The sequence below is a fragment of the Gekko japonicus genome, unplaced genomic scaffold, assembly GCF_001447785.1.
Source record: "Gekko japonicus isolate JY-2015 unplaced genomic scaffold, Gekko_japonicus_V1.1 scaffold841, whole genome shotgun sequence".
Lineage (NCBI taxonomy): Eukaryota > Metazoa > Chordata > Lepidosauria > Squamata > Gekkonidae > Gekko > Gekko japonicus.
The window spans coordinates 310,725-333,577 of NW_015165261.1; the positions used below are offsets into that span (position 1 = coordinate 310,725).

The 22,853-nt window shown below is 42.3% G+C and overlaps 1 protein-coding gene across 1 annotated transcript in view; it reads right to left on the reverse strand.

The window, feature by feature from the left end:
- Nucleotides 1-8,952: 8,952 nt before the first annotated feature.
- Nucleotides 8,953-22,853, reverse strand: part of HTR7 (5-hydroxytryptamine (serotonin) receptor 7, adenylate cyclase-coupled) — a 75,607-nt gene continuing 61,706 nt past the window's right edge. The window contains exon 4 of the mRNA XM_015410176.1: nucleotides 8,953-9,106. Within this exon, the coding sequence (XP_015265662.1) occupies nucleotides 9,064-9,106 (43 nt within the window). The 3' untranslated portion in view covers nucleotides 8,953-9,063. The remainder of the gene's footprint in view (nucleotides 9,107-22,853) is intronic.

Here is a 22,853-nt window from a genome sequence, read left to right on the forward strand (position 1 = left end):
TTAATGTATGTATTGGGCCTGTCTGCATCCCTTTCCCCCCTCGCTTGTCAACAACCTCTATTGCCATGGTAACGGTAGTATGCTCTGGTGCGCATGTCCATCCTCACCCCCATGCGCTCATCTCCTCCACTGCATTCTTTTCCATGTACGCTAGCTTTGCTTTGATGGCGCGTTATCAACCCAAGGCCACAGGTGGTGTGCAGCAAGAGGCTTTTGCTTAGTCTGTAATGAATATGTAGTGTGGGAATAGTTTGTTTAACTGTAGGGAACCGTTGCTTCTCAGGGTTTGGGCGCGCTGGGCGCCTTCTAGGCGGGAGCGGGAATCATACCTATTGGCTACTGTAATTATGAACTTGCTTTAACCTATCTGTCAAATGCTCAACTTGTTATTCTGAACAGAGAATCTGTTCCAAGTGCTTCATGGCTTCAATAAAGTAAAACCTTCCTGCAAGTGTGTACTTCATTGCCTGCTGTGGGGTCTGACAGCACCTAGCCATCTTTTCTCTCTTTTTTTCCTTTTGTTTACTTTTTAGGCTTTAAACAGACATTTCCATCACTCCCCTTTGTTTTAGTCTGTCATTATAAGAATTGGTCCATATGTATCTGTCTAATTAAATGGATGAGTGGCTGGTGCTATTGAGAACTCTGGCATTTTACCAGGAAGCAAAACAATTTTGTTGTTTATTTTGCTTTTTTTGTTCCCCCTCCCCCCTTTTTTCTTTAGGGATAGGAATAGTTTTTTGCATAAGTGGTGGTTAATTTTTCCTCTCTTTTTGCTCATTTTAGTAGCTTTTACTTAATATATCTTTTATAGTAAATGCTGTATAGACAGTAAGGCTCTCTGTATGACAGTCTGTAACTTTTCTATAGCCAGGGAATTGGGCATTATGGATCAGAGATATAACTTTCAAGCGTTCTGTTCAATGTGATCTCATGGAATGTTAAGGGCCTGAGGGATTCTAATAAGCATAAAAAGGTTATGTCCAAATTGAAAGATCTTAAAGCTGATGTGGCCCTTTTACAACTCATATAATGGCAAAGGATAAGAATTACTTGTGTAAGGATTGGGTTGGTGAAGTATTTGTTACCAATCTAAAGGTGTTGCCATCATGATATACAAGCGTGTTTATTTTCAGGTTCAGCAAGTGATTACAGCTCCAAATGGTCACTGTACTATTTTTGGTAGTGAAAAGCTCTGATTCTGTTACTGTTATGATTAATGTATATAGTCCAAATGTAGATTCTTCAGACATGTTTCATCAATGTTTCAGCCACCTGGTAAATTTTATTTATGACTATTTGTTAATGGGGGGGGGAGATGTTAATGACATACTAGATACAACTTTGGATCAAAGCACACCTCCATGCAGAGAATATTATTTGGAGGGAACTACACTTAAAGCCTATTGATTGATCTCTGGCATCTATTACACCCAACGGACTGAGATTATACTTTTATTTCTTCTGTGTATCATAACCTTTTCCAGTTAGACGGCTTTCTTGTTTCAGCTTCTCTGATGCCCCAGGTATCTGCCTGTGATATAGATGTTATTGTTATTTCTAATCATACCCCCTTATCATTTGGTTTCCACCTGGTCTATGGCATTTTAATGTCTCTCTTCTTAATGATGAGACTTTTAAAAATCAGATGACAGCTGAGTTATCTGAATATTTTAATATGAACCAAGGAAACCAAGGAATGGGATGCTTGTAAAGCATTTATTAGAAGGAGAATCACTGCATATGCTTCTCATAAGAAGCTTAGAGAAATGAAAGAAATAACATAAAGGATAGATTGAAATATCTTTTAAGCTAGTTTGCTATATCTCCCATGCCAGACCTTTATCGGGAACTGCAAAAGGTTAAATATGAACTAAATAGAAAGAACACACTTTAACTTGTTTGCACCACTCATATTGGGAAAGTGGTAAGAAATCAAGTAAATGTTTAGCATATCATTTACAACAGCAAAAGATTAAGAACTATATTCCTTTGATTAAAAATGAGAAGAATATAATACATACTGCCATTGGTGAAATAAATTTACAGTTCTAAAAGTATTGTTTTGAACTGTATAGCAAAGGCAAAGAATTTACTGAAAATGACTTGGAAATACTTTTCTCTCTCCTTGATCTTCCATGTTTAGATATTATTCAGCAATGCATATTTACTCAACCTTTAGGCATGGACAAAATAAAGGCAGTGATAATGAATATGAATAATGGCAAATCTCCAGGACCAGTTAGGTTACCTATTGAACAATATAAAACCTTCACAGATTTCTTAATACCAAAAACTCTGTTAATTGTACTACAAGATTTTTGAGTCTGGCTCATTGCCACTGTCATTATATGATGTAGAAGATCTGATCAAGTTGCCATTCTTTCACATAATGCTCAAAAAGCTTTTGACAAAATATATTGGAAATTAATCTTTACTACATTGAATAAATTTGGTTTTCCTCATGAATATTTGATTAGAATTCTTTATTCATTCCCCAGGTCCAGGGTGCTGACTAATGGCATATTTTCTGCACCATTCCCTTTTGAGAGGAGACCTAGACAGGGCTGCCTTCTTTCTTCCCTTATTTTTATATTTAGAACATCTGGCTTGTGCCACTAGACAAAATAATAACATTGATGGCTCCATATATAATTCTTTAAAATTATTCTTTATGCAGATGATCCTTTATTATTTCTTCCGGAACCTCAGTCATCCCTTCCTGTGTTAATGAATATGATTAATATCTTTGGAGACGTGGATGGGTATTCAATTAATTTGCCAAGATCTAAGTTGATGCCACTAGGAGACAATATATCACAGAGTGCTTTTGACTGTGGACATTTTCAGTGGTGCCTAGATATCATTACTTATCTTGGTACACTGATTCCTAGAGATATTACGCATATGATTATGCTAAACTTTAACAAGTTAATTGCTGCTATATCTTTGGATTTGTACAGATGGGCAACTTTAAACTTGTGTCAATGGGGCAAAGCAAGTACACTGAAAATTAATATTATACCAAGGATTATTTATATTTTATGTATAATTTGCAAATATATTCATAAAATTAATACTTTAAAAAAAAATTAAATGGGGTTCCTCACTGCTTTGGATTTCTTTAAAGGGCATGCAACTCCCATTCAATGAAGGAGGATTTGGTTTCCCTGATCTTAATTTACATCATCAGGCATACTGGTAACTTTTATTAATTACTGGGATTGCTCCTTGCAGTTGCATGTCCAACTTGAGCTCTTTTAGAGGCCTCTTTGTCTGATGCCCCTCTATAAGTGCATGTCATTGGTTGGGTGGAGCTGATGTGTGTTCTTTGTGGGTAGAGTGGGTCTGAATGCAAGAAGCCAAGTCAAGAGTTCAGTTCCAGAGTCAACAGTTGGGAAGAGACATTACCGAGGGGTTGGCTGAGAGGTCAGGGTCTGAATACAAGAAGCCAAGTCGAGAGGTCAGTTCCAGAGTCAACAGTTGGGAAGAGACATTACTGAGGGGTTGTCCGAGACGTCAGGGTCTGAATACAAGAAGCCAAGTCGAGAGGTCAGTTCCAAAGAATCGAGGAGAGATGTTACTGAGGGGTCGTCCAATAGGTATAGTTAGGCAGTCTGAAGGTTACACATGAGCCGGGGTCAGAGCGAAGAGATGAGGTCAGGAGCCAGTCTGGGATCACACAGCATGGGAGGGTCAGATGCAATGGTCGCAGAGTCAGTGGTAGAATTACATGTTGCTTCCATGCTTGCCCCGTCTTCCACTTCCAGATTTATGCTAGATGCACAGCTGGGCTGCATTAAGCTGATGTCTGAGCAATCACCCTGGTTTGTTAGCCCCAGGTGCTGCCGGGCAGCTAGGTGCACAGTTTGCCTCCTCTTGATGAGCTCCTGTCACACCCTCCTTTGCCTGTGCTCCAGCGGATCTGGGGATGACTGGGGCAACATAGCTTGTAGGATATGGTCTTGTCTCGAGTCCAGGACTTGGGTCTTTGGGGTGCTGTCCCCCGATGGCAGCCCCTCAGCTATCTGTGGGACTATGGTTTCTGAAGCCCAACTGTCAGTTGCTGCCTGTGTTTCGCTGTCCACCCCATCATCCCCAATTGGTTCCAACTGCTCAGTTTCCTTGGAGATGACCGGTGTAGGCTGATCCACAAGAGCGGAATGCATTAGGGTCTGCTTATGCCAGAGTGGATCTCATTCCTCCTGCAATTTCTACAACTAGAAAACAATAGTGTATAATGGCACAACAATATCAATTCAACCCATTTTCACATGTTAAATTAACATTATGGGCCAATCCAGATATAAAATTAGGGAACTTTTTGTGTGTAAGGCTTAGATTGATAAGGCTTTTTTATAGTGGATCAGTTGATAGATGATGAGGATGATGTGCAGTCTTAGAAATAAATGGAATAAGAAGTTAGATTACCCTGTTTTGCCAAAGCAATGGGATATATCCTTAAAATCTGTACCTACTCTCTCTATGGATCTTAATTAGAGACTTGTTCAGCAAAAAAATATGTTTAGGATATACCGGACTCCACAGAGACTCTTTAGCAATGAACTGAGACTCTTTAGCAATTACAGTCTGGTGTTATAACTTACAAGATGCATCCCTTAAATATGTGCTATAAGTGAGTTCAGTCATTCAGTTTTTCTGGGAAGAAGTTATTACTCATATCAATTTTGTATTAGAATATTCATTGATCTTTGAGGATTCTTATGTACTATTAAACTATCTCCCCCGTCTCTTGGAGGCTAACCGATGGTCAACAGAAATGGACCCTCTGTGCCCTTACTACACCTAAAAGACTCACATTACAACATTGGAACGATAAAGGCCCACATCTAGTAAATCAATGAATTGAGTACCTTAGAACTCTATGAACACATGGCATACAGATGGCAATTGCGTATGGGCTTGTTTTTAAATACTTGGAAATCATTTATAGAAACTTATGTATAGATCCGCCACCACTGTTATAATTTCATCTTGTCTTTATGGGGTTTTTTTTCTTTTTAAAAAATTTTTACTTAGTTGTTGGACTTTAAGTTTTCCCCCCTTGGTTTTTTTCCTGTTTTTTGAAAGAAAGAAATTAAAAAAGGAACTTGGAGACATATTGAGGAAACAGGTTTTTCCTCACTCACAGGTTGGAACTCCATTGGCTGGTCTGAGATTATGGCTACCAGAGCTTTCTTCCATGAAGGTAGTCTAAGTCTAGAGGAGTAGTTATAACCAGCATTTGTGTGTGTGTGTGTGTGTGTGTGTGTGTGTGTGTCTGTGCAAACTTCAAGCAATGTGGGCCAACATTTACCTACGTTCCTCTCTAAGTCAGATCAAATAACAGACATGGCCAACTGAGGGGGAATTTCCTTCTATAAGCACACCAATTTTTGAAAGATAACTGCATAGGGACATGGTCACACTTTACCACAAAGCTAAAAACAAAGGAAAAGCCTAACCAATCTAACAAAGATACAGCTCTCCATCTAACCAAGTAACAAAGAAAGCAGATTGCTAAAGCTCATCCTGGAGAAAAACAATGGGCACAACATGGACAGCAACTTGCCTCTCCAGGCTTGTGCTGACACTTAAAATCTTTTCTTCCTGGGAGGAGAAAGCTGAATAACCAGCTATTTCCCTAGTCTTGAGCATTTTCAAGATTGCTTCTGCTTCTACACAGAACCCATTTATAAGACCACACGGAGAGTGTGATGAATATCATGTTCCTACATTTTTATACTATTGCCATTACCTAGTGGTGGCAATTTAATTTTTATTTTGTACATTAAAGCATTCTGGGAAGCAATACTACAATGCTCCTTTTAATCCATAATGTGCAACAGGGTGGACAAACTAAACTGTCATTTGCCCAAGGATTATACCTAAAGCAAGGAATTGTGCATTATAGAATTACACATTTACTGCATCTGTTTCTCATCATTTTGCATCGAACAGAAGTATCTGGGAGTTATTTCAGATTGCCTCATTAAAAAGTATTAAACAAAAGTAATCGATTTTAAGAAATTACCCTACAAGTTCAAGTCTAAAACTAGTTGGCATTTACTTCCCATTTGCACATGAATTCTGGGTCATTTCAGCAACATTTGTTAAAGGTTTTTCTTTCAGGAGAAGAAAACAACTGCTCTTAGAACATTTAGAAATTGAATGGCTTTAATGCTGGAACACTGAACTTTATTTAAAATTGTAACATCAACACACACAGAAAGGACATGACCAATCCGGAGTGAAATGCAGGGACCAGTCTTTAGCTATTAGGTTTTAATAGTTGCCATTCCGTTATCCCAGTTTCACTGACATAGCTTCCCCCAAAGAATCACGGAGATTGCAGCTTGGTGACAATATCAAGAATTTTATCAGAGATCCCTAGCCCAATCACAGAACTGTGGCTCCGTATGACCAAAGTATGATGGCCAAACCTCTTTAAACCTGTAGTGTAGATATGCACAGTGTGAATTAGAGATCGGACTAAGGAAAAGCTTCTGTCCCAGATCCTAAATGTTCTGATAATCTGCACAACATGCCTACAAAGCCGAACACAATGCAGCAGCCCACCATGTGTTTGATTCCCCACCCCCCCAAAAAAAATGTCCAATACCAAGCAGGCAGCAAAACAAAGGCGTGTATCAATCCTCTAGCCTAAATGGTCACAGTAACTGGTGTTGAATTATGTAGGTCTGGTTTAGACCTCTAGCACAAGAGGAGCTCTTAATTTGGTATGTTCAGATATCCTTGTCAAACAGACAGGCATCTGCAGGTATCTCTGGTTTTCCACTGCAACTGAAACTGGTTCTAATTTTCACATGGATGGTTACATACATCTCCACCTACTTTAAACATAGAATAAGCAACAACACAAAACCTAGTAATTTTGCAGTCTCCTCTTTCGTAATGCAACAGAGACACTTTCACTTTTCACCTTGAATATGGAAGACCAGTATAATAAAACTAGCCCCATTTTGAATCTGATCAAAATATCTCCTCTTTCTTGTTGAAAAAATATTAAGGCTGAAGGATACTCATTTTGTCACTCTTGTATAATGGATTCTGTTCCGATCTGTTTGTTCTAATCAGTCTCAATTAACAAAAGGCATTCATTTAAATATTCAGGAATCACAGTAATTCATTTTGACAATGAAGTACAGGATGGGTTCCTGGTAAAATTGTCTAACAGCATCAGCAGTTTTGCCTGGGATTTTATTTTATTTTTTGTAATCCTCAGAAGAGCAAATGTTACCTTTGACCCTGTGAAGTTCAGTGCAATAAATAAATCATTTGAAGGCGTCTTTCACATGTTAAAACAGGAAGCATACAGTATGTGAAAACTGTTGAAATCCAACCACTGTTCGTATAATTTGTAAATTAACAGAGAATAATTACTCTATACATTTTAGTACATCCAAAAGTGACATTAAAATAGGCTAACAGACTTACAAATTAATGGATGTATAAATATATCTTTGTTTTGCTTATGGTATCATCAGCAACAAATTATCTGTAGCCCATGTTTTTCTTAGAAGTTCAATAACAAGCAATAATCCCCAAACCCCCTTTTTGGTGTAAAAGACAAATAATTACACAGAATTTTATTATTTAGGACCATGCAATGACCACTTCCGACAAACACCTGGCCCATTTTATCATTCCTGTGCCCTTTTTACTTCAACCAGATGTTGGCCACACTCCACAGAATGTTACTTGCACAAAAGCACCATTGAAATCAATGCAACAAGTTAGTTAAAAAATACCTGAATGCCATTAATTTCAATAATGCATATGCATGGCAAACTTTCTCAGGATTACGGCCAGTATCCTGGAATGCATCTTTACTACTGCTGGTGTCTGCTTGGGGGGGAACCATTTAGCAGTCCGGCAAAATACATTCTGCATTACAGATGCTTCCTGAAAATTAATTCATACCAACATCTTGTTTCAAAAGAATAGAGAATTGGAATAGCTGCCAATTGCATGTTTGACTCTTGAAAAAAAATTGTAATAGAAATCTGCAGGGGACTACACTTCCCAGGATACTCAGCAAAAGAAGGGGTAATTGGTAAGGGAGGGAGGGAGAAAAGAGAAAGAAAGTGTGCTGTGACAATTGGTGTAGAACACAAACCCAAGTTGTGCCTGTTTTGTCTTCCTTATCTCAGAAGCAAGCTAAAGGATTCTGTTATTTGTATTCATTTTTAAATGGGAAAAGCTGCTCGATCTCTAGTTCTTTCCTCGGGTTTACACTGCTCCCTTCCTTGGCACACTTTTCAACTGTTCTCATTTCAAAGGTAATCTCAACAAAGGTGGCAACATTTTGCCTATTTGGAAGGGCTGAGAACAGTTAGTGGGGGGCATTTGCAAAGGTTGGTGAGACAGGATGCCCCTTAAAGTAAGGCACACTTAAGAGAGATCTCTCCCCGTTTGGCCCTTTCCAGATGTTACAATCACACATACCAGGAGGCTGGCAGCTATACCCCTCCTAATACATGGCACTCACCATGTTGTCTGAAAGGGGCAACACGTGGATTTTCAGCTTTAGTACATATTGACAAGAACACTGAGCAATCAGTGTTTCATGTAGTGTGTACAAAGGCTTTATGTATGTGTGAAACAAATGTATTGCCTCTCTCAGACAGCATAACAACCGTACATATCAGAAACACTGCAGGTACTAGGTAGTCCATGCTCCTGATAGGCACAGTTGGCAGGCAATTATAACGTCTGAAAAGGGCTTTCCTATCTAGCTTATTGCTAGTGCCATTTTCAAACAAAGAAAGGTGCACCTGTATATCATGAGCATTTGTTATGCCTTAAAAGAAAAGGGGGGGGGGGAAGAGAAGAGAGAGCGAAAGAGACATCACTGCGTTCAGCAGAAGTACATTTAATACAATATACCAAACTCCTTGAGCTTCTTTACAACATTCTCTTCCACAGTGGACCAAGTGCCTTTCATTAACCCATCAGTTTTTCCATGCTGGTTGGACCTTCAGAACTGTCCTTTGCCCAGCAGTTCCTTGTCTGTATATGACTGCTTGGGTCTTGATTCAGTCATAAATCATGGCTCTTCTTTCTTGAGTAATCAGAGCTCCTCCTGTTCAAACAAGATAGAATGCACAAAACATTCAGCTTGAAAATAGACATGGAGCAGCTCTTACTATCACAGAACATACCAGAAGGCTCCCCACCACCACCAACCCAACTTCAGGCAGGGCTGTGACATGTTAGGGCTAGACACACCACATATTGGCTTGTGGGACTTTTAGAAATTAGCCCTACAGCAGCGTTTGCAGGACAGAATTTAAGCAGCATGCAAACAGGGCTTTGTTTGAGTAGGAAGCTAGGCCCAGGCAGGAGCAAAGAGGAAAATCTTCAACTATGTACAGGAATAACTGAACTAAAGATTAGCTGTGTGGGCCACAGGTATAAAAATGAGGAGACAGGGGAACCTATCAGTGAAAGGCACATCAAAAACAGCCAAGCTAAATATGATGAGGCCCATAAAAGCACAACACAATGAGAAATTAGTTTTCTAGGGGAAGTTCAAAACACTGGGGTTCTTAATAAATCAAGCAAGTTCGTAAGGGCCCAAGGGTGTTCAGGGGCCTCTCCAGCCAAGGACCCAAGGCAGCTGCCTCAGATACCCCATGGCGAAGGGAGTCCCTGCTTTGTAGACTGGATGAAATTGGTTATAAAGAATTCTCAGTTACTTCTCTTAGCAGAGTAGACAGGAGGGCAGGTTGGGACAGTTTATGGGGGAAGGACACAAAACCTCCTTCCTGTCACAGGCTCTGAGGTCAGCGGTAAGTATTGCTATCCAGAATTGCTAGAACAGTGGATGAATAGATTAAAGGCAGAACTACACCTGACGTGTGAAACATGGAGTCCCCAATCCTGAGCTTGTCTTGTGATACAAATGAAGGGATGGATTTTCAAGAAACAACATTAGGGGACAGGAAGGTGATTAGCTCCTATACTTATCAGTTCTCCCATAAAAACATCCTTTTAGGCTTCTTTGAACTAATCACACCCCAGTTGAGCTTCAAGAAAGGAAATCACCCTGAAGGAAAACAGCCTGGAGAGGGGGCATTTCTGAAGTGAGCTGACAAATACATCTCAATGTGGATCTTCCCTTAACCTCAACATTCATGTTACCTCAGCAAATGTGGATTTAGGAGCATGCACTTACATAATAAGTAAATACTGTATCTGTAAGATTATTTTTAAAAATTCAAATGTAAGAAGGAAGTTTTCCCTCCACATAAACTAAGTACGAAGTTTTCCCTCCTGGGCTTTGAAGGGCCATACTCAATGAAAATCTACTTCTAGTAAAATCTGACATTCAGTGAAACTAATCATATCCCTGTAATTATAACACATAAATACTTTAAAAAGCATTTCCTTGTGGGACTTGAAAAAAAAATAGGAAGATTCCTAAAATTCCTATGCAGAAACTTGGGAATTCTAAAGATATTCTTAGTTCTGCTTGCTGATAAGGTCAAGCAACATCTCCGACACTATCACAGTGATGAAAATTAAGGCCAAATCCTGCCCCTTTCTCCAGTTGTAGGAAAAATAAGACTGAACTGAATCAATGTAGATGAACTTGCAATTTCTTGTGCTGCAAGTTTCTTCAACACATCAGAGTACTCTTTCATTTACAGGGGAGTGATACGGTTAGATCTCATCATCTACCATTTGCCAATCATTCAAACCTGTTAACATTTGGAGACTCAGAAGTTGAAACAGATATTTACTGGACTTAGGGAGACCCCTTCACTTCTAGTGACACAGAAGTATTGAGATCCAGGATTTGGCCCTAATGTACAAATTACAACAAACACAGGACTCAGCTGAAAATGGCAGCCATAAGCTCATATCTTTACTCCTCCTCCTGGAAAATCTAGGTCCATATAAACTGGATCTTGATATCATTACAACGTGTTTTTCCTCATCCCTGCCAGCCAGTTATGATGACTGGGAATGGGGAAACACACATTGGAAAGATGTCAAGATACATTGAAGTAGATGTTACAGAAAAGGGGGAGGCTAGACACAGGGCTGGTGTTTTCCACAGCAGCTACAAGTTCCCACTCAACAGAGCATAAGCAAGCAAGCAGATTACCACAATGGTTAGAATCCCCATCATTTTAATCCCCATTCCCAGTTCTTTTAGAGTATATGAAAATACAGCCTTATGAAGACATAGAACCACAGGGAAAATATGCCAGAGAACAAAACATTGAGGATGAAAATTTGCAATAGACATCAGGATATGATTCATACAACTTCCTTTTTAATGAAAAGGAAATATTAGAAATGAAGTTAACTAACCATGTAGTTTTGTCCAAGGTCAAAACTAGTTTCATAAGGAAGGGAATAATAATAGTAATAAATAACAAGGTTAGTAAACAGTAAAACAAAATAGAGCAGAAAGAAATTTATATTACAATAATTACCATTGGTGAAGAGTGGAAACCATAAGCACTTGTTGGGAATTTAAATAGTTTCTTGTATTAAATGATTAAATGAACAGCTATGTCCACTGAAGATAATCATGGTAAGGCACAACTATTTTGAAAATCTGTTCTCTGATGTAAGAATTATTTAAGAGGCAAAGGCATATTCTTTTGAAAGTTATGAAAAGAACCTCAAGTCTATTTTAGGCTACAGAAAGGACTGGTTGATTGATTGTCCCTGTGCTTTCTGTATAAGAAATCTTTCTCATGAGTGGTCTTTCCTGAAAAAAAGGAAAGGTCAAATAGAAAGTCAAGGCTTATGAGAAATGAGGAAATTGCTTCATTTCAGCTTATGTTCAGCGTGTTTTTCCCCACCACAGAACATTAGGCGTGGCAACCTGATGCTTGTCAAGATCCTGAATAGCAGATGGAGACCCACACAGATGTGAGTCAGACAAATCCAAGAAAGCTATTTAGTTGTTGACAGTTTCAGGGAATGAACAAATGCATTGGAAGTCCTTCACCAAGGAAGCAATCTACAAGCAGTGTGGCGGAGATCTTGATTACTGTAAAGCTTTTAAGGAAGAGAGAAGTCTCACAGGTACATATTATCCCATCATAGTGCTGCCATGAAAGGAAAAGGTGCATCAGCAATCAGCAGTTGTCCTGATACAACCCAAGCCTATTCAAGCTCTTGAATCCTCTGCACAACTTGTGAATGTAGGTATGTGCTGTCAAGCCACAAATGACTTATGATGAGCAAGGCCCTTTCAAGACAAGTGAGACACAGAGGTAGTTTGCCATTGCCTTCCCCTGCAGAGTTTTCTTTGGTGGTCTCCCTTCCAAGTACCAACCCTGCTTAACTACCAAAATCTCATGAGATCAGGCTATATCATGTCACTTTCCCTCCCTGCACACTTACTTAGGAGTGAGTTACAGTACATGACAGTCCAGAATGTGGGCTTTCCGAAAATTATGAATTAGAAATGCCTATTTCCATTTATCAAGGGCTCATGCAGGAAGAGTTCACATTTTCAGGGGGGGGGGATTCCAGTGTCCTAAATAGATTGTATTTGAATTATATTTAATGAACAAAACTAACAAGAGAACCCCTGTCATTGCTCTGTGCTGTGTAGATAATCTCAATAGGGATGGGCACAAACTGGCTCATGAGCCAAAATTCTGCATGAACTTGGGCCACTTCAGAGCTGCCAAACCGATGTTTGGGAAAGGCGCCTTCCCCAAACATTTACCAGACATTTGTCCAGTTCAGTTCAGCTGTTTGGGGCCATTTATTTAAATGGCTGGAGTGGCACAAGGTCCACAGCTGAGCTGTTAGGTTTAAATGGCTGTGAGCCATTTCACCGGTGGATTTTGCTTCCCCCCACTTCAAAGTGAAATGGGTGCCAGCCATTTAAACCTAACAGCTGACCGGTGGACCTGCCCCACTGTGCAACTTCGAAGTGGGGGGAAGTGGAACAGACTGGTGAAGTGGCTGCCAGCCATTTAAACCTAGCAGCTGATGGGCAGACCTGTCCCGCTGTTAGGTTTAAATGGCTGTGAACCATTTCACCAGTCTGTTTCGCTTACTCCCTGCTTCGAGGGGGAGAGCAAAACCGATGGGTTAAATGGCTGCCAGTGGCGCAGGTCCGCTAATCAGCTGTTAGTTTTAAATGGCTGTGAGCCATTAAACCTGTCAGTTTCACTCCCCCCGCGTCAAAGCTTGTCTTTTGCAAACTGATGGCTTAACCAACAAGTCTATGCTACAGTTGCCAATCTCCAACTGGGGCCAAGAGCTCCCAGAATTACAAGAGATCGCCAGACTACAGCAAGCAGTTCCCCCGGAGAAACTGGCAGTGTTGGAGAGTAGATTCTATGGAATTTTACCCTACTGAAGTCCTTCCCCTCCCCAAACCCTGTTCCCTCCCCAGACTCTTACCTCCATATCTCCAGGAATTTCCCAATCCATAGCTGGCAACTCTAGTCTAGTCACAGGGACAACTAGTCACTTCATTCTATTCACTAGTTGTCCTTGTAACTGATTCTCCAGCACCAAGAGTTGTTGAGCTTTTTTCTTTCCTGTTTAGGCATTATGATCTCATTGAAATAACCAAAAGAATGAAAAAAGGAACACTTCCAGCCTTCCCAAGGAATTAAATACCGCTTAGTATTGGCTGATGGAAGTGAAACCAGGAAGTAGCCAGTTTTAGTTTTGTTTCTTGAGACTACTTAGCACAGTGGGTGAAGTTGTAACTTTATTTTTGGCTTGGATTATGTAATGTTCTCATTATACTGTTATACTTTGAATCCTTTTATACTACTGTAAAACACACAACCTAAACATAAGTTTGCCAATCTCCAATGGGGCCTAGAGTCCTCCCAGAATTACCACTGATCTCCAGACTACAGAGATCAGGTTCCCTGGAGAAAATGACAGCTTCAGATGGCAGACTCTATGGCAGTGATGGCGGACCTTTTAGAGACCGAGTGCCCAAACTGCAACCCCAAACCCACTTATTTATCGCAAAGTGCCAACACGGCAATTTAACCTAAATACTGAGGTTTTACTTTAGAAAAAACAACCCATACATTAACTTAAGATGATCCAAACAAAGTAAGGAAAGCAATCCCAAATGCTTTCATTTACTTAACATTATTTGGCAGATAATTTGACACTTTAATGATGGTCTGGGCCTGGCTGGGGCTATGGCACGCGTGCCCACAGAGAGGGCTCTGAGTGCCACCTCTGGCACCCGTGCCATAGGTTCGCCATGACTGCTCTATGGTATACAACAGATTTTAGGTGAAATCCCCACCAATTACCCCACCCACAGGCACCATTCCTAAAGCTCCAGGAATTTCCCAGGCTGAAGTTGGCAACCCTGCCTAGGAATAATCACTTGGAAAAGGTTAATTACAATTTTGAAACTGTCCAATTTGCCTGCTATCTTATTGGTACCCACTCATTATATTTCACGGTTTATATCTCACTGTATTTACTATACAAGGGATACAAATGCTTTAAATAATCTATGAAATAACATTCATTATTTATAAATCGCTTTTAAGAGGTGCTGTGCAGAATTAAATTTTTTAAAACCCTGCAGGTTAGTAATCGAAGACAAGACCTTTAGGATAAGGGATGGTCACAAAAGACAACAGAGCGCAGAGATTAGAGGACAAAGGCTCAGGGGACGTGACCCACTTTCAAACTATTTAAAGTGCCTACCAGAGAAAGAGAAGTACAGATGCTGGAAGGCAGCAAGTCCCAAGGCATGGGGCAGCAAAAGAGAAAGGAGAAGTAAAATAGGAGTAGCCCAAGATCCACTGAAGAGGAATGTACTGGCAAAGTGAAGACTAAGATGGCAAACAGAGACAGAAGATGGAATTTACTTCCAAGTAAATATGAACATGTGAAGGTGCCTTATCCTGAATCAGACCACAGGTCTATCAAGGTCACCTCTGTCTACTCTAACTGGCAGTAGCTCTCCGATCTTTCACATTACCTGCTACCTAATCTTTGTAACTGGAGATGCTAGGGATTGAAACTGGGACCTTCTGCATACTAAGCAGATATTCTACCACTAAGCCATAGCCTCACCCAAGGACACTTTCAATATACATAGGGTGGGTCGCAATTTTCAGAGAGTGAAAAATTGGGCAGGATGAAAAGCTAAAGGTAGTAGGCTCAGAAAGACAGTTGGCAGCCTATCTCAAGCAGAACATCCTGGATTTAAGACTGATTTGACCAGATACCATAGGGTTCTCTGGCCAATCAGTGAGCAGAGTTCACCAATCATAGTCTGTGGGCTTTTTTAGATTATGCTGGTCAGCACCGCTACAGCAAGGCTCCTTCACACACTAATGTAGTGTAGTGGTCATTGTTGGTCTAGGATCTCAGAGACCCTGAATTCTCAGTCTAGAAAAAAAAGAAGCAAATGGGGACCTTTAGACCTCTAAAAAGAAGGCATACAACAACAATATGAATAATTATATAGATGAAATAAAATTCATAAATTTCTGTAACATAAATGTCACAGTGATGGATGTGTGCATAACAAAAACCAGCCAATACAATTACAAAATAAATAACAGAATTAACGCCATACAAATAATGAATGAGAAGAAAGAAAATGTCAACATTTATACAGAGAAATACAAGGCAACGAAAGGAACATGAATATCCATTCCATAGGAGAGAATGCTAAAACGGGAAGGAGGCAGGAGCCACAACATTGGCTCAGTCAGGATAGTTGCCATCGTTGTAAGTCCTTCAGTGTCCCTAATTTCTCCAGTTGTCTCTGATTTAAATATTTCTGCTCATAGACAGACATAAAGGGCAAAAACATGACCTCCACCGGTATAAATGTAAAGACCTGCATTTAGGTAAAAAAAAAAAATCAAATGCATAATTATACTTGACTTGGCAGTAGTATGTGCGAAAAGGATCTAAGGGTCTTAGTAGACCATACACTGAACAGGACTCAGCAGTGTGATGTGGCAGTTAAAAAGGCAAATGAGAATTTGGGTTGTATCTACACTGTCCAGACCATGCAAAGCTTTGCTCTGTTTAGAACGCACCTAGAGTACTGTGTTCAGTTTTGGGCACCACAATTTAAGAAGGATATAGACAAGTTGGAATGTGTCCAAAGGAGGGCAACAAAGATGTGAAGGGTCTAGAGACCAAGTGCTATGAGGAAAGGTTGAAGGAGCTCGATGTGTTTAGCCTGGAGTGGAGATGACTGAGAGGTGATATGATAACCATCTTCAAGAACTTGAAGGGCTGTCATATAGAGGATGGTACAGAGTTGTTTTCTGTTGCCCCAGAAGTCCAGACCAGAACCAGCAGATTGAAATTAAATCAAATGAGTTTTCAGCTAAACATTAGGAAGAACTTCCTGACCGTTAGGCTGGTTCCTCAGTAGAGCGGGCTTCCTCGGGAAGTGGTGGGCTCTCCTTCTTTGGAGGTTTTCAACCAGAGGCTAGATGGCCATCTGACAGCAATGCTGATTCTGTGAACTTAGGCAGAACATGAGAGGGAGGGCAGGAATGGTTGCATCAGTACATAGTTCTTTTGGCCCTTTCTTACATGCCCAAGAAAATGCTGATCACCACTTTGGGGTCAGGAAGCAATTTTTCTCCTGGCCAGTTTGCCTGGGGATCCAAGAGGGTTTTTTAAATCATCTTCTGGGCATGGAACAGCGGTCACTGGGGTGTGGGGGGGATGTTTTTGTGAATTTCCTGCATTGTGCAGCAGGTTGGACTAGATGACCCTGGAGGTCCCTTCCAATTCTATGATTCGATCAATACATAACAAACCCTACAATAACCACGCACAAAAAATGTTAAATGCAACTACAGCAATTCATTCCACACTGTGTGTTTCTACTTTCCTGCCAAAAAGCTAGATTTGAAGGGTGCCACTGATAAACAATTGCCTCATCCATTCAAGGACTGCCGGCAGTACATTTATTTCAAATTATTTGGCTTGTCTCTCATCCTGTAAAATATGGAACAGGAAAATGCCATCTGTAGAGGAGGAGAAAATCAAATGCTAGGTGTTGATGTGGTCTAAACAGCACAGTAACATATAGGGGGATTGATGAGCAGAAAAACTTTGTCGGCAGTCCCATTTCTTTGTATTGGTAATCATCCTTTCATGTTGTATTATATTATATGAATGGGCTCCGACAGCCCACGGTGACCCATTCACATGGCAACCTCTCTTCCTACCAAAATGAACTAGCACTTTTACTACCTTGCCAATTTATATTTAATATTAGTTGTTGACAAATGGGAGACCTTCAACACTTAAAGAAGAGGGAAATTCCCTCTGCAACCACACTGGCCATTCTCTCCTTTCTCCCCAGTCACTGATTTCTCTCCCTTCTCCCCCCACCACCACTCCCCAATTACCACTTGTCCTCCCTTCACAACCCAGAAACTGCATTCTTTCTCTTCTCAACCACTGAGGCCTTACTGTCTCCCCTCTTCCTTTCCTTTCCTTTCCAGTTGGCACTTTCTCTCCCATCTCCATTCCTGCTACTGCTTTCTCTCCCTTTTCTACCCAGTTCCCTGTCTGCCTCTTCCTTTTCTTCCCCATTGCCCAAATGTCACTCTCTCTCTCTCCTTTCCACCACATGCCCTCATTTTCTCCACTTTTCCTTCCCACCAGACTGCACCCACCATTCTCCCCTTCCTCCAACTCCCAATCTGCCAAAGCTGCCTAGGCCAAATCTCAAGGCCATGCCTTAGCTGCTAGACAACCCACAATGCTGAATGGGATGTCATCCTCTGCTTTGGAGGGGGGGGGTTTAATCCCTAATGGTTTTCTAATGTTCTTGGATTTTTATGCAAACCTGGAGTTTCCCTAGGAGAGCAGAAACACCCCCCCCCAGACTGGCCCTGGCCCTATTGTGCAGGGTTTTTGATCCACAAGCCAGAGCCAGGTTCCGTATTGGATATAACAGGAGTCCCTAACCTTTTCAAGCCTACAGGCACATTCGGAATTCTGACATGGCATGGTGGGTGCAGCAACAAAATGGCTGCCACAAAATGGCTGCTGCAGGAGGCGGAGTCAGCCATAAACCAATTGCTGCAGCTGAACTTCAGTCACACAGGGCAGATCCTTGTGCTGCAGTGGCGGCAGCTGCCAAAGCAACATTTTAAAAATTCTGCACACCCAATCAAACTTCTAGTAGACAATCAGAAGCCTTGCTGTGCAAAAGCCCTACCTGCCCCCCCACTTCTTAAAAACTCTTGGCGAGCACCAGAAAAGGTTTCAGCAGGTGCTATGGCGCACACGGGCATCACGTTGGGGACCCCTGAGATACAAAATACTGCTTGCTTGTGATAGAACAGTTATAGCAGGGCTGCAGTAACACCAGCGAGGAAATGAGGGCAGGAAGCGAGGCTCTATGTCCCAGGGCGAACTGACGTGCATTTGCGCTATCAGACTTCTGCCCGCCCACCCCGCAGTTCCGGATGATACTGACGTTTCCCTGGTGGCTTGTACAATGCTCCTGCAGTGCAACAAGACGCCCCAAGGCCGACTCCGGGATGCTGGACAGATGTGTCTGTCTGATCATGTCCCTTTAATCCGTGGGAGAATCGCATGTCTGTTACAGCTTCTTGTACGTATGATCACAGCCCAGATGTTTTGTTGTTGTTCAGTCGCACAGTTGAGTCCGACTCTTCGCGACCCCATGGACAAGATCACACCAGGCCCTCCTGTTTTCCGCCGTCCTCTGAAGTTGGCTCAATTTCATGTTCGTTGCATCTATGACACTGTCTAACCATCTCATCCTTTGCCGTCCCGTCTTCTTTGACCTTCCATCTTTCCCAGCATCAGGGTCTTCTCCAGTGAGTGCTCCCTTCTCATTTGGTGGCCAAAGTATTTGAGCTTCAGTTTCATTATCTGGCCTTCCAGGGAACAGTCGGGGTTGATTTCTTTTAGGATTGACTGATTTGATCTTCTTGCAGTCCAAGGGCCTCTCAAGAGTCTTCTCCAGCCCCATAGTTCAAAAGAATCTATTCTTCGGCGCTTGGCCTCCCTTATAGCCCAACTCTCGCAGCCATACATGATTACTGGGAATACCATTGCTTTGACCATGCGGACTTTTGTTGGCAGGGTGATGTCTCTACTTTTTATCATGCTGTTTAGGTTCGCCATCGCTTTCCTCCAAAGGAGCAGGCGTCTTTTAATTTCATGGCTGCTGTCACCGTCTGCGGTGATCTGGGATCCCAGGATCGTGAAGTCTGTCACTACTTCCACGACTTCCCCTTCTATTTGCCAAGGAGTGATGGGGCCGGATGCCATGATCTTAGTTTTTTTGATGTTGAGCTTCAAGCCCAGATGTAGCATATCCTTAATTTTGAAATTCTTTTCTCTCCATTCCAACTCGTGCTCCAAATCTTTAAGAAAATTTAGAGATTGCATCTTGGAATGAATACTATTGGCTCTGTAACATGCATCATTAGTGCAGAGCTAGCTTAGCTATATCTTAGTTCAAAACACTTAAAAGTAGATCAAAGTATTTGGTATTATTTAGGTTCTATAAGCAGTGACATGATGTCTTTCGTAGAACCAACAAAGAATAAGGTTACTGATATTGTCCATCTGTGATATAAATGTAAAGCAGGGCCAGGGTCCCTACTTGTCTTTCATACTCCCTCAGTGGTGGTAGTGCTTATATGACTCAGAAAACAGACCAGTGGCTACAACAGAGAAAAGCAAAGCCTGGTGCTGCTGCCACCACTTTCTTCTTCTTGTGCCCTACACTCAGTTTGGTGTAGTGGTTAAGTGTGCAAACTATAATCTGAGAGAACTGGGTTTGATTCCCCACTCCTCCACATGCAGCTCCTGGTGTGACCTTGGGTCAGTCACAAGTTCTCTCAGAGCTGTTCTCTCAAGGGCAGTCCTCGAAAGAGCTCTCTCAGCCCCACCGACTTCACAGGGTGTCTGTTGTGCGGAGAGGAAGGGAAGGAGACTGTAAACTAATCTGAGACTTCAAGTGAAGGGCGGGGGACAAATCCAATCTCTTCTCTTCTTCTTCTATTAATGAGAGCAGCGCAGTCCAAGAATCTCATGACATCAACAATTTTGTACCTTTTCTTCAGCTAATCCTTCACTTATCTCCCATATACTTAAGAATTTCTTTCAATACTTTTCTAATCCTCAGGTTGTCTCATGTACAGGACCGGACATTTCTGGACACCCACTTAGATGGGTGAATAAATGTAGACCCTTAGCAACCAATCCACAGCTGCAGGACAGTGTACTGAGTCAAAACCCAAACCCTAATGGCACCTCTAGCAGTCGAACCACTGACTTGCCCATGCATACCTGTATTGGCAGCAGAGCAGGGCATATCATGGATTAGAAATTGCCCCAGTGTCCAATAAGGCTCCGATAGAGTGACCATGGTCTCCTTTCTCATCTCCAGGGAGCCTTCTCCTGTGCTACAGCAAAAAAATTCTTACCGATCGCCCAGCCAGACATTACCGAATATAGGAAAAGGGAGCACCTGCAGCCCTGGCCAGAACCAGGAGGGATGATGCCACTGCTGGTAGAGCAGCCGTTATGGGGCGTTTGGGGGGGGGGGGGGGGAGTAAGGCCAGGCAGCCCTCTAAGCTAGCCTGACTCTGCCAATGTCACCACATCACCATCTTCCCCCCCCCCCAGCTGTGCAAGACTGCTTGTGCGCGAATCCCTGCTTGTGCTTCAGGCTAGAGGGAACAGTGTAATTAAAAGCAGATGATCTTCTCTTCTGTCTTTTTGAATAAAAATCTTACTTAAGTAAGCCATTTAAAACATAGTGGGGGGCGTCTTCAACTTTCTCCAGAGTTTTGTCTCAGGCTACAGAGCAAACAAACGGGGGGGATGATATATCTGCAACTGTCCTCAGCTGATTCTCTTTTCTGATGCTGGTCATTGTCCCTATTTTTGCATTTTTTGGAGAGGGATTGTTAAAAGCTCTAGTGTTAGCTGTCTTTCGTCAGGGTTTAGCGCCTTCTCAGTCCCAAAGCATGTAAATCCTAAGCAGAGTTTTGTCTTCAATAGCTGCAAAACATAATTGTCTGGCACTTTATAACATCACATCCGCCAACATTCCACAGGTAAAAATACTCATGTATACTAGTTGTAACATTCTTACATCACAGTCCTATGCACTCAGAAATAAATTCCACTGTGTTTTCTTTCGGGTCAATGTGCCTAAGATTGTAGCCTCAGACCGCAGTCCTAAGAAGAGTTACATCCTTCTAAGTCCATTAGTCTCACACCAAGATCTCTGCCTGAGCCTCCTTCTACTGCTGCACAACTGGAGGTTCTTTTCTGCATATAATGTTAATTTGCTTTGGACTAGTTTGCCTTCAACCGATTAACAAGCCAAAATGTTTGTTGTTTTGGCTAAAGATTCCTCCAGGCATTGCTTATAATCGAGCTTGTCTCTGCAGGCTTCAGGGCTAGAAACTTGACTTTTAAAAAGTGAATGCTGAAATTCCCCCAGCCCCCCAACTTTATGCTTGCAGAAGGCAATCATGGAAACATTCAAGACACATGCAGATATAATTCAAGAATGGCTATTTCAGTGGTGGGTAAACACTAAGAAGACCACTGCAGCTCAGAAATAAAAATAGAGCTGACTTATGGCAACTATAGGGTTTTCAGAGCAAAAAAAATGAACAGAGGTGGTTTGACATTGCCTGTCTGTGCATAGCAACCCTGGACTTCATTGGTGATCTCCCATCCAAGGACTGGTCAGGACTGACCTTGCTTAGCATCCAAGATCTGATGAGATCGGGCTAGCCTGGGCCATTCAGGTCAGGGTGGCTATATATACTTCTACCTCAGCAGATATCCAATCATATATTGGGGGAAAACCCTTTTGGGATATATTAAAACACTCTGAATGAAGAGTAGTGGATAAAATAAGGGTAAGATAAAGTATTAACCACCCCCAGTATTAACTTTGGGGAAAGTAACACCTAAAGCAAGGCCCGTACCACCTGTAGCTCTCCAATCTGAATTAGGGTTGGTTGCCAGCATCAGAAGGGGTTGGGGATGGGGATACGGTGCGGCAATGTCGGCTCTGTCACTTCCAGGGAAAACTTGCCCTATTTGGGCAAGCTCATTGAGAGGGCGGTGGCGTCACAGCTTCAGAGTTTTCTGGAGGATGCTTCCATCCTCGATCCCTACCAGTCCGGCTTTCGCCCTGGTCATGGGACGGAGACTGTGCTGGTCGCCTTGACTGACGATCTCCGTAGGCATCTGGATCGGGGTGGTGTGGCGGCGCTGGTGTTGTTAGATCTATCGGCTGCTTTCGATACGGTCGACCACCAGCTGCTGACCCACCGCCTCGCTGACTTGGGGATTCAGGGGCTAGCCTTACAATGGTTTGCCTCTTTTCTCCAGGGTCGGGGACAAAGGGTGGCGATAGGGGATCAGCGGTCCCGGAGGCACCCCTTGGAGTGTGGGGTGCCGCAGGGGGCCGTGTTGTCCCCGATGTTGTTTAACATCTACATGCGCCCCCTTGCCCAGATTGCCCGGAGGTGTGGGCTGGGCTGTCATCAGTATGCTGATGACACCCAGCTCTATCTGATGTTGGGCGGCCAGTCGGGCTCTACTCCTGATGACCTTCATCGGGCGTTACAGGCTGTGGCTGGTTGCTCAGGCTGAGCCGGTTGAAACTAAACCCGGAAAAGACGGAGGTCCTGGGCCTGAGTCGGACCGGCGTGGGACTGGGGCTCCCTCTCCCGACCTTCGATGGGGCGCCTTTGGTGCCATCGTCGGAGGTTAGGAGTTTGGGGGTGCGCCTGGACTCTTCATTAACGATGGAGGCCCAGGTGGCAACCACTGCCAGGGCGGCCTTTTACCATCTT